The sequence below is a fragment of the Phaethon lepturus genome, unplaced genomic scaffold, assembly GCF_000687285.1.
Source record: "Phaethon lepturus isolate BGI_N335 unplaced genomic scaffold, ASM68728v1 scaffold22056, whole genome shotgun sequence".
Taxonomy (NCBI): domain Eukaryota; kingdom Metazoa; phylum Chordata; class Aves; order Phaethontiformes; family Phaethontidae; genus Phaethon; species Phaethon lepturus.
The window spans coordinates 5,736-22,649 of record NW_010548848.1 but is presented as its reverse complement, the minus strand read 5'-3'; the positions used below and the strand labels follow the sequence as shown (position 1 = coordinate 22,649).

At 43.0% G+C, this 16,914-nt stretch overlaps 1 protein-coding gene across 1 annotated transcript in view; it reads right to left on the bottom strand.

Annotated features, from left to right (window-relative positions):
* Positions 1–16,914, bottom strand: part of PDGFRA (platelet-derived growth factor receptor, alpha polypeptide) — a gene marked incomplete at its 3' end in the record, with an annotated part of 20,556 nt that overhangs the window by 3,189 nt on the left and 453 nt on the right. Inside the window, exons 2-14 of the mRNA XM_010290103.1 lie at positions 15,618–15,932; positions 12,355–12,618; positions 11,502–11,632; positions 9,929–10,100; positions 9,635–9,824; positions 8,996–9,111; positions 8,390–8,516; positions 7,205–7,398; positions 6,641–6,735; positions 6,392–6,524; positions 1,959–2,063; positions 1,147–1,257; positions 709–862 (exon numbers count right to left, since the gene is read on the bottom strand). Coding sequence (XP_010288405.1) covers positions 709–862; positions 1,147–1,257; positions 1,959–2,063; positions 6,392–6,524; positions 6,641–6,735; positions 7,205–7,398; positions 8,390–8,516; positions 8,996–9,111; positions 9,635–9,824; positions 9,929–10,100; positions 11,502–11,632; positions 12,355–12,618; positions 15,618–15,932 — 2,107 coding nt within the window. The remainder of the gene's footprint in view (positions 1–708; positions 863–1,146; positions 1,258–1,958; positions 2,064–6,391; positions 6,525–6,640; positions 6,736–7,204; positions 7,399–8,389; positions 8,517–8,995; positions 9,112–9,634; positions 9,825–9,928; positions 10,101–11,501; positions 11,633–12,354; positions 12,619–15,617; positions 15,933–16,914) is intronic.

Sequence of the window (16,914 nt, the reverse complement as noted above, 5' to 3'; positions counted from 1 at the left end):
ACCCATGCTCAGATGAATAGTCCTGGCTGTACTCCGCTACCGAGTCAGATGATCTATTTGCCTGAGTGGTTTTTTGAAGCGATCTCTGTTCACCTTCTAAATCCTGGCTAATTTTATGACATTGCTTTATTGATGAATGTATGATGACAGGCTTCCTCCACTGCCATCTGGAAAAAGCTATGGGATGAACATTAACCATAAGGAAACTACTGACGCTGGCTAAGCCATTGGTAGATAAAGGGGAGTACTTGAGCTTGGAGAACAAACTCTGCCAGGTTGTTTGAAGGGAAGAAGTTTTAGACAGTGGAAATTCCCCAAGCAGGAAAACAAGGAAACCAGGTAGTTGTGCTTTACTTTTAAAACTTGAGTGGGTAGAGGCAAAAGGATGCTTTTACAGAAAAGAGGAACATTGGGCTGTGCTTTATTAATAGAAATGTTCTTTCAGACCTCAGGATGTCTATGGAGAACCACGGTGGTCCTGGGACTGCAGGTATTTCTACACAGGGGAAACATGAATCTAGGACACATGTCAGGGAGACCGAACAAAAAGTGCTGAAACCTTCCCAGATCTATGAAACCTGATAAATAAAAGTCTAAAGAGAAGAATTAGGGAGAGCTTTAAACCAATGAACAAGAGGAATGGAGTAAGAGTTAGTAATAACATTTCCTTAAGTTGCAGGTCACACATTTTTTTTTCTTTTTTCCCACCTTCTTGTGCTTTCATCAGCTGGGTTCATCCCAAAGATATCCAAATCTTTCTTTGGCTTCTCTGGGTGTCGGTTCAGGAAATTGTCCCTGTTCTTATGCAGATAGTTCACCAAATCACCATAAAAGCAGTATTCAGTGATGATGTAAATAGGACCTGATAAAATAAAGCAAAATAATGTATTGATGAGTTGGGTCTTTAAAAAAAAAAACAAACTCAAAAAATAGTAGAAAATAGAATATAAAGCATAAAAAGTATTGTGGGTTAATACATTTTTATTTACTAAGTTACGGCTTCAACTACTAACAAATATCAAGTAGGTTTGTGAAACCTTTTACTACTTTATATTTATTATTAAATGCTTTACTTGAAATTTGTGTGCTTGTTCAGCAGTGAATGGTGGCTCCACAGCAAACCTCCATTTTGTCAGCCAAACCCACCTGATTTTGTACACGCTCCAAGCAGATTCACAATATTCAGGTGGGGGCCAAGATGTGTCATGATCTTCAGTTCAGACATGAGCGCTTGTTTTTCACTGGATCTAGCTGTAGCTGTTGACAAAACACACCAGCCACTCAGTCAGAGCAATCACCTTTTTCACAATAACAAACGATTTCTCCTTGCTTGCCTCATTAGAGCATTGCTACCGTGGCTTCTTGAAGAAGACTGTGTCCTTTACTTGACAAGGGGCTTTCGTAAGGCTTGGAGAGGAGTCACAGATCACTAATAAAGAACTCATTTGGTGCAGCTCAATAGCTGACTCAGTCTGTTTGTCCCTCTCCAGGGTTACGGTGGATTGCCCAGGAGGCACGGAGGCGCTTCATAAGCTGCTAGTTTCAACACAAGAAAGCTCCTCATGGTTCCTCCAGAATCACTGCGTCAGATTCTCAGCTCTCATGAACTGGGAAACCTTCAGTGAACTTAAGATTCTCACACGAGACCTGCCTATTTCTCCTTTGTTGTGTTGCTTTCATTTGTTCACAAGCATTCATGGTTATTTTATCTGTTCTGAGTTATTGTGGCTGCTGCAGTCCATACAGCTAAAACTAAACTTTGGATGTTTTCAGAAGCCTGGATACTTCCAGTCTTGAAATGCCATGAAGCGATCTAAAGCATAATTTTAAATTTTAGTCATTCCACAGTTCATTTTCAACTTCAGATATGGAGAATCTATTTATACACAAACAATGCTTAAATAACCCTGTGGGAGCACGCCCTGCCTAGCTTGGGAAATGGAACCGCGACAACTTACGTTTCAGCATTTTCACAGCTACTTTCATCACCGGTTGAGAGCGACTCAATCCATATGCAGTCCCTTCCACTACTTTTCCAAAAGCACCAGAACCAAGGATTCGACCTGAACACAAGGGAGAGCATTATTTATTTCAGAAAGTAACACCAATTCGCCTCGTTTCCCGCTGCCATTCCTCTACGGGTTGTGATTCTTGCGTGGAAAGAGCGCATTCATCTAGCCTGACCACTGGTAACCACTGTTGTTAATCAGAAATGGCAAATATAATTTGAAGAAATGCTGTCATTAAGTACAATTCTTAAATAAAAACAAGCAAACAAGCATCAGGAGCACATCTGCACGTGGGAGTTTGTAGAAAAGGGACTCTGAGGAACAGCTCAACTGGTCCAAATTCGTCTCCCACTCTGCCTTGCCATCCTCAACTTTATCCTTTCTAAACACTGGTTCTCCTGTGATTAAAAGTTGACTTCTCTGCCTCAGTCAGCACCTGACTACAGTACCCTTGTGCCCTCTACTTAAAAATCTGAATTGAACTCCGTGGCTGTAGTTTCAGGCCTCATGTAAGACAGACTGGAACACATCAGCAGCACGTTTAGAAATAGACAGGCAGGATCATCAGTGCCCTGCAAGAAGCCGAAATACATGTTGGTCACATATGAGGGGAAACTTCTCTGAAGTTTAATGTACAAGTGTGTTTCATATGCTTGAATAAATTTTATTGCAAATTTCCAAGTGCTGTAATGAAATGGCTAATGTTTATACACACTCTACTCTTCCCACAAATCAATATAGACAAAATTTTGGATTATCATATCCTGTATCCTGATATGGATACAGTGTGCAGAAGAATTGTGTGCAGATTGAGTGAGATTTTACACAAATATGAACTGCACAAACATACTCCAAAATACTATATTTCGTAGGCCCCATACTGAAAAGCAAGTTCATTAAGGCAACGCTTAGTGAACAAACCCATATATGAGCTCCAGATGCCAGGATATTTTCATATTCCTGACAACCTCTGTATTTTAATTTACGTTACTTTTTAACATCCAGCACAGGAAGAATAAGCAGTGACTTTTACTATGGAGATATACGTCATTTTGTCTTAGACGCTCGTTTGCAGTTTGAACTTGCCACCTTTTACGCTTCTGAAGGTGTTATCTGGCACGCAGTGCCATATGTTTCTGTTATCCCTTAGCTACAGCCCCCACTTTCATTGTATAAATGTCCTTAAAAGAACGCTTCCAGCCAAACGCTATCTGCATCATTAACAAGCACAAGAAACAGTTAAAAGTGTGCTTAGCTGAGTAACCACTGAAGAACCTCTCCAAGACTATGACAGTGTAGTTTGTCATACACACAAAAACTATACGATTTCTTTTCAAGATCCCTGTGCTCCAAAGGTTATTCTTCCCAGTCAGGATGTGAGAAAGCTTCCCACTAAATTTCAGACTAATTCAAACAACCTGAGTCTGAAATTTGGCCCCTGAAACTTTTCAGACCCAAGGTCTGGGAGCCACATGGCAGGATGCAGCCCCTCAGAATGTGATGGCATTTGCTGATGCTCCTTGATCTTCTTGTCTTCACAAGCCAGTTCCTCCCCAAACCATATTGTCTGCTGAGCACGAGGCGCACATCTCCCTCTCCATCACCTCTGCTGAGCCGGGGTGCATGTGGAGACGGTGAGAGCGCTTCCGGAGCGGCGGGGAGCGATCGCTGCTGTTTCCCCTTTTCACCCCTCTCCACAGACGTAGCCCAAGCCCCATGTGTTTTACACTCGAAATTTGGAGCCAGGTGGGAGCTGACTGCTCAAGGGCTGGAGGCATCTGGAATGCCATCGCATTCTTGATGTCAAGGCTTTCAGTGGAGCCCAGAATTATAACGTGTGTTTACTTTTCTTGGTTTAAAGTATACTTTATAAGTGTAAAGGCACTGCTGTGATCTGCTGGCCCGAGGAGCAGCGCTGCTTCTCTGCCACAGAGGGACTGCACAGACCAGCAGCAGCTCAAGGCTCCTCAAACTAACGGAGGACCAGCGCCTGGGGGTGAGAGCTCTTTCAGGCCCTGCTACCCATCCACAGAGCTTATCTGCTGAGCCTTTTGGAGAGGTGCTGTTTTTCTGCTTGGTGAGGGGAAGACAAATACAAAGGTGAAGTCCCTGGATTTGTTCCGGACACAACTTTCTCAACTGGATGCTGCTTTGGCTAAAATTGAAGGGAGGTGATCAGCTCACCCCAAATTAAACCATAACTTTCTTGGTCTATATCAAAAGCCAAACAAGTAACAAGCTTTATAATCTACATCCATGAGAAATTAGGTATCACATCCCTAAATGCTGCATAACTTGTATCTTAACTTGCATTTTGCAAATGGGGATGGGTCTGATTCTCTGTCAGACCAGCATTTCATTTTATTAAAGCCACTAGGAAAAATGGGTGGCTTGCTGGGAAGCGATGGGAGCAATTCTGTCACCTCTCTACAGCCACCTCGAGACCCTGAGAAACAGCAGCACTCGGACCCCGCTCCTCAAAAGGCCCCGCCCCCCCATCTCAGCTGAAGGAGGAGGTCCAGGTCCTGCTGGGACCTCGCCACTTCTCAGCAGAGCCAGGAGAAGGCAGTGGCATTCGAACAGCTCACTGCCTTATCACATTTCTCATTCTGCTGCTCATCTCCTCCGCTTGTGCTGGCTGCTGAGCGCTCCGAACAGCAGCAGACTACAGACGTTGCGGAGGGGTGATAGCAAAGGGGAATTTGCAGCACAACCCAAATTTATCAACTGAAGCTCCATCCAGCCAACGTCCAGAGTTGGCATTTAACACAGCACTGCACTCCAGGCACTACTAGCTAGAAAAACAAATAAATGCCAGCTGGCTTACACAGCTAGGATGGGAAATGCTCATCTGACTGAGCCAAAATGGTTTTGTATCCTGCTTCGGAGCCTCCCTGAGCTAAAGGTGTAATTGCTTTGCTGCCATCTCCCTCTTCAATAAGAGAAAACTCACACAAACCAGAATTGTGAGCCCCAGAAACCAAAGAGGTCCCCACCAGCAAGCATCTCCTATGGCAAAACTGCCAGCAGGTAAATGTTAACCATGTCAAGAAGATCGCTTGTGCAATCCAGATCGCTAAAGGACCATGTAGCATTAGTTTTTAAAGCACTGATTGTCCTGAATATACTGTAAACAGGAAGGCATTGAAGGCTGGTGCTCATGAGTCAGAGGGAGACAAAGTCACAGTGGTGGTCTGTTAACAGCTCAGATCTGACAAATCCTATTTAGGCATATAATTAAAGTCTGGGTTGTAATAAAATAATTCCATTAAATATCCACCCTCCTCTAGTTTTCAATTAGCAACATGAATTTAATTAAAGGATATCATTCCTGAACCAGAAGTTTTTGTGCTGCTTCTTTCAAGAGTTAACATTAATTCTTTCTCTGTGGTGGGGGAAGGAGAGCTACACCAGGGGAGTGTGTTTCTTAAAACATATCAAACAAAAAAAATATTTCCTCTTCTTCTCCTATATGTTGTGATACAGCTTGGTGCACAGATACCTCCAAGAGAGGGAAACCTTTTGTATTTAAAGCACTATCTGCATAGAACATCAAAATTGTCTAGAATCATTACACTTTCAATTGATATAAGTGACAGATTGGGCCAGCCTTGAAGAAGTGATGGAGAAGTGATTACCAACTGAATTCTGTATGAATTCCAATGCAGGGATATTTATTTTTTTCCTTCCTTCCTTCCTTCCTTCCTTCCTTCCTTCCTTCCTTCCTTCCTTCCTTCCTTCCTTCCTTCCTTCCTTCCTTCCTTCCTTCCTTCCTTCCTTCCTTCCTCTCTTTCTTTCTTTCCTTCTTTCTTTCCTTCTTTCTTTCCTTCTTTCTTTCCTTCTTTCTTTCTTTCAGCAAGAAAGCAGAAGGGGAAGGAAGAAGGGCAGTAGCCACAAAAATAAGTTGTAAAGTTACTCAGCACTGATATATGCACATCATGGATTAATAATTTTTTAAATATTTTTAATAAAGCTATATAACTACTTGCAGATTTCCCTTGGCCTCCGGACAGAAGCATATAAAAGTCTTGCAGATAAAAAAATGCCAGTGCACTTCTTGCGGGTGCCTTAGAAGGACTAGTGTTGAAGAGGGAATTTAATGCTGAGAGGGGCCCCCTAAACCATGTGGAGGTGGGCACTGCACGCGGGGCATGTGGAGGAGAGGTGGGGGAGACACTAACGCAAGGAGCTCAAGGCTGACACTGCTGTAGAAGAAGAGGAGGATGTGGCAGGAGAACTGAGGAGAACAGACAGGTAGAGAGAGGCTCTGGACGTGGCCATGAGTTACATCACAAATTCCAGTAGCAGAGACCTCAAAGTTGTCCTTAATTGTCCTTCTCCCCAGAGAAGGATGCAGAATTAGTCCCTTAGAGGAAACTTACCAAGCACTAACCCGTCTCGAGGAAACTCCCATCTGGAATCATAAGGCAGTTGCATTGGGTCCACATAAATGTATTCGTGGCCATCGGGGCTGATAGATTCAATGACTCTCCATCTTATCTCATACCTCGGCTTCTGCAAAGCACATTGAATGCAAAACCAACCATTAGTCTTGTGGTTGCTCTTGACTTCAGAGCAGATCAAAACCCAGTGGGGCTTAGCATCCAAACTGAAATACTTTTCTACACTACCTGTTTCCAGATGATGACCAGGACAATCAGTGAAATTATCACAATCACTAACAGCACTAAGACTGCAGCCGCCACCGTTAGTTCTGATCGCAAGGCTGTGGGGCAAAAAGACAGACTTTATTTTCCTCCTGAGCCATGAGGAACATGACATACACAGAAGGCACCCACTTCCCGTACCATCACAGTTCCCAGGTCCTGCAGATGTGGCAGGAGCAGTTCCTGAGGCTGGTGACTAAAGTCTTTCCAAGCCAAGAGCTGCTCTGCCTTCCTGTTTCAAAACCAAATGCAAAGATTGTCTAGAAGAACATCCCGTAGCCAGTGGCCATAAAGTGATAAAAAGAACCGTGTAACCGTATAATAAGTGAAAAACAGATGCACCATAAAGACCTGTAGAATGCCTCATCCTCAAATGTCCCAGGGCAGAAAAAAATCCATTTTCACTTATTTTTATCTGCAACAATTCACATTTTTATCTATTAAGCACTCTTCCAGACTGAACTGGGGTCTGTTAGAGAGGGGTTAAACTGACTGCCGTACTCTCACAGGAGGACAAAGCAAACTCACTGGGAGCCACAAGCTTCAGTTCCCGAGTAACAGCACCAAGGTCGTTCCTCGCCACGCATCGCACAGCCAGGGTTTCCTCTACTTTCTGAAAGGTCACCTGGCTTTCCACCATATTTTTCTCATCTAAGTGGGCTTCCATGTGTATATCAGAGATATTGTTAGTCAAAAGAGTCCATGAGGTGTCATTGCTGCACCTGCAGAGAAAAATAACAGGGAAAACAGGAGTTGGGCACAGGTATGGATAAAGAGGAGTGAAGAGAACAGTAACCACCTTTCCCTATTTCTTCTGACAACGATCATTTTAAAAACCAGAAATGCTTAAGGCCACCTCTATGAAAAGCCTACATCTTTCTTCCCTGAGGATAATTTGCCTTATGATCCTCATTACTGCTGCCACTTTGAGGGCCAGACAATGCAGCCCAGCAGGTCTGGTATAGATAGACCTTGGTGTTGCTCTGTATCCCATAGACTTAAGTAGTCGATGGACCTCTATTGCTCCCTGAATCCTTAGCACTGTACAAGGCTCCCTGGGGCAGGGCTAGGAGGACAATTGTCCCACCAGGCAGCAAGAGATTTTAGCACAATGAGAGCAGAACACACCTGGGAGGTGCCCAGGGCTCCTAGCCTTCTTTCCATGCATGGTCTCCCTCTCCCTGGCGGATAACCTCCCAGGAAAACCTTGTCTCCCAGCAGGCAAAGGAGCCAATCTAGAACTAGCGAAAATGGGACTGATTACTCCACATGTCTAAAATACTTGGAAAGTGAAAATTATAATTAGGGGGGAAATAATTACAAGTGAAAATTTAGAAGCACACAAGGGTGTTAATGAGGCAGATGAAGCTATCTGGGAAATGATAAGAACTCCCTGGCTGGAGGGACAGCTACTCCTTGAGATCCTTATTCAAACTGGGACTGTGAAATCTATTGAGTTCACTTATTGAACAGAAAGCTTTTTTGAGAGAAACCTCCTGAATCAATGCATTGTGTCTTCTCCTACAGGATGCAATAGGGATGCCACTGACAAACTCCCTTGAAATATAAAAAACATGCCTTTAAAAAGAAGAAAAATGATCGAGAGCTTACTGGCCCTCGATGAGGAAAACATGGTACGCTAACTAATAATGTTAAGCCAATCAAGGGCACAAGAAGTCACATTTTAGGTAAGAAAGCACCCGCTCCGCTTACTTTTTAATGTCCTTGCAAACCAGCCATTCCACATCCGGAAGCGGGGTCCCCTCCGCCAGGCACCTCACCGTCTGCCCCCCTGCAGAGCCGTGGTGGTCGTCCATGAGGTCTAAGATCAGGGCTGGAACTGGGAAGGAGTCAGGAGTTTGTTAAAATACTTGCCAGAGTCTATAAAAGCAGCCTGAAATTTCAAATAAACCAGGACAGGTATTGTTTGGCCAACAGCGTCGCAAGAGCTAGAGGCCTGGACTCGACAGGAGGTCCTTGTCTCCTACGGGACGGAGCAGATCCTAGGCTAGAGCCATGAAAAGGAAGTGCTGCAGTTATGCCACGTCCTCATGTCATACTAAATGAGCTATCGTCCCTGCTGTCAGCTGGAATAACTTAGGCGGGAGGATAAAGTTTCTTTTTGGCTCAAGGCCAGCGCAGAAGTGAAAGCCAGGATCAGGGTACGAGAGCTGCAAGGACTCGGCACGCACGCATTCCTCCAGACACCCCGATTCAAGCCTTTCTCATCTCAATACTCCAGGCAATCCGATGTTTAAGTGGATCAAGTCTTTGCTGTGTGCCATCAGTTCTGGTGGGCGAAGCTTTGGGGCTCCTTACCTTGTATTAGCAAGGAGAAGGTGTATCTTTTAAGGTCGTCTTCATTTTCAACAACCAAAGTATAGTACCCGCTATCTTCTTCCTTGGCCCGGATTAATTTTAATACACTCTGAAACCTGCAGAAATTAGAGAGTTTGTTTGCATTTTTAAAGCAGGTACCAAAAAAATTCATTTTGGTGCAACATGTATTCTGGGTATGTAGAGGTTATGATGCAGTGACATTTAGCATTTCTAGCATGCCTTTAACTAAAATCATTACTCAAGCAACAAATAGCTACCAAAATACAACTGAGAAACAAGAGGGCATAGTTACATTCTGCAGGGATTTGACAAAGCCCCTGATATTATTGGAAATAGCTAGAAATTACTGGAGTGGAGCCATGTTGGAGGGACTGAAGAGGCTTAGTGCTCAGAAACCAAGATTTCTATTGTTTGGAGAGGTTGATGTTATGAAGGGAATACGAAGAGGCAGATTAGGCATCACCCTTTAGAGTAGAAAACAAAGAAAGGCTTTTTAAATGCCACTGAGGAAGAAGAAAAAAAACTGAGGCGGAAAGAAAAAGCAGGAGCAGTGTCCAGGTTTCTGGGGGAGCAACTCAAGTCAACATGGCAAAGTAAAAGTCAGAAGACTATTTTTACCTTGTTTCCTGGACTCTGTTGGAACTAGTAACAATCTCAGTAAGATTTTCAATCAGAGTCACGTTATCCTTCAACCAGTACATTTTTGGTGCTGGGTATGCCTGCACATCGACAACGAAGTTTTTGACTTCGTGTAGATTGACAGCTTCCAGAGGGCTAAACTGAGGCTCCAGGTGAATAAAGCCTTTGTCTGTAAATGAAAAAGCCTTGTGTAAACAACGCTGTGCCGCATTTTTCAAGAATGGTGTTTTCCAACACGTTAATAATTTTTGGACACTAAAAATCAGACTATACCATGAACTGTAATGACTACTTTCTTATTTTCCTTAACCTCCTTGGTTGCATGCCGTGCAGTACATTCATAGTCCCCTGTGTCTTTCACTGATGCCTCAGGAATGGTCAAGGTGTAAACCAGCTTCTGCGATGGGACTTTGATATCATCAAGTTTTATCAGACCTTTTTCTTTCTGTAGTTTGGAGAAGGAAAAAAAACCTTACTTAAGTAACTGAGCTGAAAACACACCGCTGAGGATCTACGATGCCGCTGGAGTGAGAGCAACCATCTAAACCCCGTATGGCAGAAGACTTGTTTACTCAGTCAGGGATGTATTTTTCAGCCACAGACACAAAAGGTGTATCTATAAATATACACCCTTTGGGGGGCAGGCACGGGAGGATGAGGAGGTTGAGAGCTCATATTTTCTTCACTTGAAACAAAATACCAATGAAAATTTGGGTGAGCAGCCCGAAAGAGCATTTTATTGCTTACGTGCTACCTTCTCCTCAAACAGAAAAGCCGTGAGGTTTTTATTTGGACATTTCTTTGTTCAGTTCCCATGAAGTAGGGTGGATTTTTATCCCCTCCATCAGACAAAAAGTAACCAGTTGCTAGATGCTATGTTCTCTCTGCTCTCAGAGAGATAACTCAAAACAAGAAATAATTCTCTGCTCTCAAAAAAAAGAATAATTTATTGGCAAGGCGAATATCCCTGTGAGAAAAAGGATGGTGAGAATGGCAGACCATGTGATCGTGAGAGGCTGGAATAAAAAATATGTTGGGGCTAGTTTTGGAAGGTGGGATATAGCAGAGATTATGATGTGTAACATGGAAAATAGAACAAAACCTCAAATAATTTTTCCTCTCCAACACCTAACTTACTTAAATAAAAGTTGGGATTTGGGGTCACAACTAGGTAGTCACTTCAACTACTCCATCTCTTCAGTGGCAAGACATTTTACATGGGATACTCTGAAATTCTCCATTGACTGAGACTAGCTCGAACCTAGTTTCACTAAATACAAATTTTCACTGCAGAAGGATGTTACGCCAGTTTGAAAATTTCTGAGGTTCTCCAAAAGTTTTAAGATTTTCTTATTAGTGAGTAATTACACTGGCTGTTGTTTTAATTAACACCTGCACCATGAGGAACAATTAAGACTATGAACTTGACTCTTCGTTGTCCTTCACTATGCTCAGGAATCCAGGGTTTAAAAGAGACATTTTAGAGGTTCAGACCTCCATCGGTAGAGCTCTCTGCAGATGTCCAACACATTCTTAGATCTCTCTATTTCCACAACATTTCTTTTTTTTGAACCAGCACAAGACCTGAGAGACAACATTCCTCCCTCAGAGGATGGACTCTTAGTCACACCTCACCTTCCTCTCATGCTTTGCATACTTACTAAGAGCAAACTCTAACTTTTGGGATGGACTTTCTTTTGTGGTAACTTAAAAGAAATTACTTACTTTTCTCTCCTCAGCTGTCCTCATTCAGAGAAGAGAAGACTATTTTACAACCCCACCTTCTTCCCCAATAAGTAACTGCAAACATTCAGCCCAAAAATAAAATAAAGAGAGAGATATTTACCACTTTCCCAGGATAATTCCACTGTAAATTAACCACCTCATTGTCAAAGACCACACAAGTCACTACGATGGTCTCGCCTGTTTTGTAGACAGTTTTAAGAGCTTCAATTTCAACCGGTAGCTGTGAAGTAGCTAAGAGAAGAGAGAGAGTGAGCAGGTTTAGTTTTAAGAAGTACACAATGTTCACATGATATGATTTCAGAGGGAGAATCCCATTTCAGTTCCTCTATTGAGGAATTACCTGGAAAATTCAGTGAAAGTAGTGCCCTTTTATACTCATATAAACGGGGTGTATTTAAAGCATGAAGTGTGCAGGCATTGAGTTCAGTCCCACAAAGAAATGATCCTGCATAAAATTTCAATTAGAAGTTCCTATCTCAAATACCCCTATGAAAAGATACCCGATATAAAAGCAGTTTCCCATTTTGCTAATCCTTTGAGAATCCCTTGCTGGCCAATAAAAACCTTGTTTTCAAAATACTTGAATCATGCTGTTTTTCAGACGACCCAAAGTCCTATGATTTCAAGCCACTGGAAAACACCAGTCTTTTAAGTTACGCTTCAGCAAACAGGATGAAAATACATGGATTACAGGAGACTTTTCTTGCAAGAATTTTGGAGGGAAGATAGGGTTAAGCACACTTTACTCTCATCAAAATTGTATGTAACTACTAAGTAGACTACCAACTAAGTAACTGGCAATACTCCCAGAGGAGCAAGGAGCTCACCATTGGGGAAATATCTGATAAAACCCTGTGGTGCTGGTGCTAATACGGCACTTACAGTGTGAGGGAAGAACTGGGCTGAATATTATCACTTCCTTTTTTTTTTTTTTAATGAACAAAAATAAATACCTCTTAAAATATAGATGAGGAACTCATCGGACTTGAATTCCATGCCCTTAACCATTGTCTTGCATGTATACGAGCCCGCAGGGAAATTCCCTATGAAGCCTTGTTTGCTGTCATAGAAAGCATAGACGGCCTTGTCTAAACTGTTGATTAAAGTCACTTCAGCACTTGGGTCACTTGTCCGACAAGGGATAACGGTGGGATCACCTTCTTCCACTAGGATGAACTGGTCTTCCGGTATAGAAGGAACAAAAGGCATGTCTGGGTCTGTAAAAAACAAGAGGTGATTAAACACGACCTTGTGCGTGGACTTACTACAAGCAAGAACTGGATATCAATGGCTGCTTGTAGATTGTAACTGAAACTAGAACAGTTTATTACTCTACTTTTTTTCAGAGGCAGGGCATGATAATTGCATGCAATGTTTCATTTTTGCTATCGGATGTGACACATAGCGAGGCGTTTGACCTAAGCACTGAGCAGGAAAAGGCTTGGGCTCCTCTGTGACAATTCAGGATGCAGAATGAAAAATACAAACCCCACTATATTATTATTCCCCTTAGACCCGGTTCTGAGATGTTCCTACAGTGAGGGCAAAAGGGTACTAAGTGACAAAAAGAAAAAAAATCACTATTGGGTGTGAAAACATTCATGCAATTGCTGGGGACTAAAGCAAAGATGAATTCACTTTATCATAGACAACTCTATAAAGCTATATGGAGAGCAAAAATCTTAGGGAAGAATTTGGGCTTAAAACATCCTATTTTTATGACACAAGATTTTGCACTTAGGTGCAACATCCACTGCACACAAAAATTTATTAGAGATCTTGTCTTTTATTGGCACAAATCACTCATCTTCTTTAGTTAGATTTTTTTTCCTTTGGTAATAGCAGCTGTCCGCTAATCAATATATAAACAGGGGAAAAAAAATAAAAAGAATCCAAAATCCAAACTACTTTCAGTATCGAAAAGTAGAAATTATATTCATGTTGTTTATGTTGAACAGCATAAAAGCCACATTTCATCAAAAATAGTACAAGGTACTTATCTTCATGCACTTCGAACATGTCCAACATTACAGTTATGAGATAGAGCTAATTATGGTCAAGGCATGTGGTTTTCAAAATATGGTATTCAACCAGAAAAAAAAAGCAAACAAACACCTGGTAGTTTTATGTCTTTTAAAGTGAACAAAATACATGCCAGCTTTCCTATCTGGCCAATCCAAATTCTGAGTTCAAAACATAATTGCATAACATATCCAACTTAAAAAAGCACAGCCCTCAAATTATCTCCATTTGGCGATTCGGAATAAACAAATAATCCCTGCTAGCCTGAAGCTTCTGTGTGAAGCTTTGTAATAAAATTTAATAAATAGCAATCCAAATCCTTCCAACAATAGACTTTCTGCTGCACTGGCAGGCTCTTTGTAGCAATATTCCAAACACAGCACTCCATCCCAAAGACACTGCCAACTCCATGTATTCATTTTCCCACTGTAATTTAAAACAGAAACAGGATTCACCTAGTTTTGGTTTTCTGTGCACTGTTAGTGAAAATAGGATATTGTGTGAAGTCTCAGCATAATCCTCCTTGGCTAAAGTGGGTTGCTGCCACCCATTGCCCTCCTAATTCATTGCAGGAAAACCAATTGTAAAGGCAAAGTTTATAGTGGAAACAGAAACATTCTCTATAATTTGGAGAAAAGGATATGTTTCTGCATTTATGACATCTTGATGGTTAGCGAGTGGAAAAAATTACAGGGTGTCTCTGCCCTGCAAATCTGGTAGGCTGATGTCTAGAGGCTTTTAAAAACCTAAACAAAAAGCTCTCTTGAAGAAATCTTCCACCTTTTGCCTTTATATTCCTTCACTGAGTGAGTTACAAGACTTTAACACCAATAACGTCTTCTGGCAATTTGGTTAGAGCTGTTTGGAAATCGAGATACGTGGGCCAAAGCCTGCAGCCTCTGCTGAAACATCTTGCTTCAAGAATGAGCACAAACGGTTTACATTTGTTGTGGGAAACAGAGAAAAAGTCTTGGAAGAATCCCTGTCCTCAAATCACACATTGTGAACTGCAAAAACTTAATGCCACTGCAAAATAGCCTTTAAAACAAGTCCTGTTATTGCTTCCTGACTTTTTCCCCTTCCACAGTCCTCCTTGCAGTTGCAGATATCATCTCCTTCACAACATGCTGCAGTTTTGCAGGATGATTTGCAATCTTTTCTTCTCTCTTTTGTTTTCTGTTCAAAATATTTACTGCAAATCTACTGTCTTCATCTTTCTTGGCCCTGCAGTTGTGCCACTCATCCCCTGAACCCCAGCCATCACCCAGACAGGGCTTTACAAAAGCTGTGGCTCAGCCTCTGCTGCCTATCTCAGCTATGACAATAAAGATCTTCGTCGCACAGATAGCGTGGAAGGTCTTCAAAAAAATATTTCCAGTTGGAACAAGGGGGTGAGAGGGCAAAGGTGGGGATAGGTACTTCCAAAAAGAAGGGATGCCATTTATTCTGGGTCCAACAGGCTTTCCACCGCTAAAGAGAAAGGTGGCACAGGGCCTGGGAAGGCTGTGTTTGCTTTGAAAATTACAGGGCGCTGCATGGTAACACCATATTTTTCATCTTGCATCAGACCGACCAGCAATAACCCTTCTCGTTTCACCCTCCCTTGTGACAGCCACCCCCAGGACATCTCCATTGCTTTACGCTTCCCTGGCCCTGCGCACACATGAACTTTTTCCTGTTCTCAGTTCAAACCTAATTCAGGTTAAGAACAAGATACAGCCTTCCTCATCTGGCAACTTGCTGTAGTGTCAGACGTGGCATTGGTTTGGTCAGTACATGTCCCAAAACACCCACCCAAGTTACCCCTGAAAGGACTGGCGTTGACGTTAATCCCCACACAGGGGCCAGGCAAATGTGAAGGCTGGTCATGCTCCCACAGCTGAGCTGACCTGGCCGCCAAAGTCTACTACCCAGCCCCTGGTGGTCAGGAGACCTCAGCTCTGAAGCTGCAAATTCATCCCTCTTCTTCAGAACTAAAACTCTTACCAAAAAAAGTGAAAACCAATAGAAAGGAAGAGGAATGTATCCATAGACTCACAGGGGCTGGTCTTGATTTACACGTTAGGAAATGGCCCTGGGGTCATTTATCTTCCTCTGACAGCAAGTTGCCACCAGCAGTATGCCTCCTCTGGGCGTCCACGGTTCAGCCCTCCCATCCAAACCTCCAGGTACGGATGTGGCATCCCCCACTTACCAGGCACATAGATGTAGATGTCCTTCCCTTCCACTTCCCCATCCTCCACTTGAGTGTGGTTATAATAGCAAACATACAAGCCCGTATGAGCGGCTGAGGCATTTCCCACTTCGAGCACCGTCACGAAGAGGCCACTGTTGTTTTCTTCATGTCTAATGTCTATCCTGTGGCTTCCCTCGGTCACTGGGTACTGCCAGCTCACTTCGCTGTCTCCAGAGCATTTGAGCGTGAAATTGGAATTCAGCTGTACCACCATTTCATTCCTATTGGGAACAATAGTCGGCAGAGGAAGCTGGCAAAATGTTAGGAATGGTCCTGCAAAAAGACACGAATAAATAGCATGTGAACACACAGGACAGCCTCAGCGTAGGGATGGGAAAGAAAGCAGAGCAGATCCAGAGCAGCTGTTTTTCTGACCATTGCGGAGGTGCTGATGTCCCAGGAAATTTGCCCTTGTTAAAAGCCAGAGCTTTGCCCAATGGATGGCAAACGGCTTCCCTTTGATATGCTAAGTGTTTGCTTGCTGGCTTCTGTTTGTCGGATCAAGAGGTGAAAGACAGAGGTGAAGTTAGAGATGGCTCCAAATCCACACCTCAGCTTTCCAGCCTCAAATGTGGGCACCCCTCTGCTGCAGACTGGTGAAACCCCACACCCTGGCTGCTGGGTCAGGGGCATCTTACAGGTCCTTACAGCGATGATCAAGAAACAGCCTTCAAATAAGCTCACAGCTGAAAGTTAGAAACCACTTCCAAAAACCAACAACTGCATTTTACATCTGGCTTCTATTTCTGCAAAGGGCCGGAGCGGGGGCTTAGATCCAAAATTTGTGCATCAGGTCTACCTCTAGCCAAAATGTACAGAAGGTTTATAGGCAAATAAAATGGTAATTCAGTGAACTAAATGTTGTAGATGGCACAGGTTTTCAGATGCAATCTACAGTTAGAGGCTCAGATTTGCAAGCCTAGGTAATTTGTAGGTGGCTGGTGCAGGTCCAACTCCCAGAAGGAAAATTAGACGATCCACACCCTAAAAGAAATGGGCAATTCACCAGGGGCACAGATTTGCTGCTTCAATCTGTCAAATGACCTGTACAAAACAGATAGGGTAGTCGACAATAAACAAGCACTTGGGCCCACGGTGTGAAAGTGGGCTCTGTGCAACAAACCGGCAGCAGGATTTTTAGGAATCCAGACCGTCTTTGCAACCAGTTTCTCGCTCCCGCACGTGTTACCCCGGTCTACAGGCCCTTTCTATATTTGGCACCCCGTGGCAAACCCTGCCCTCCCCTCCCAGCACC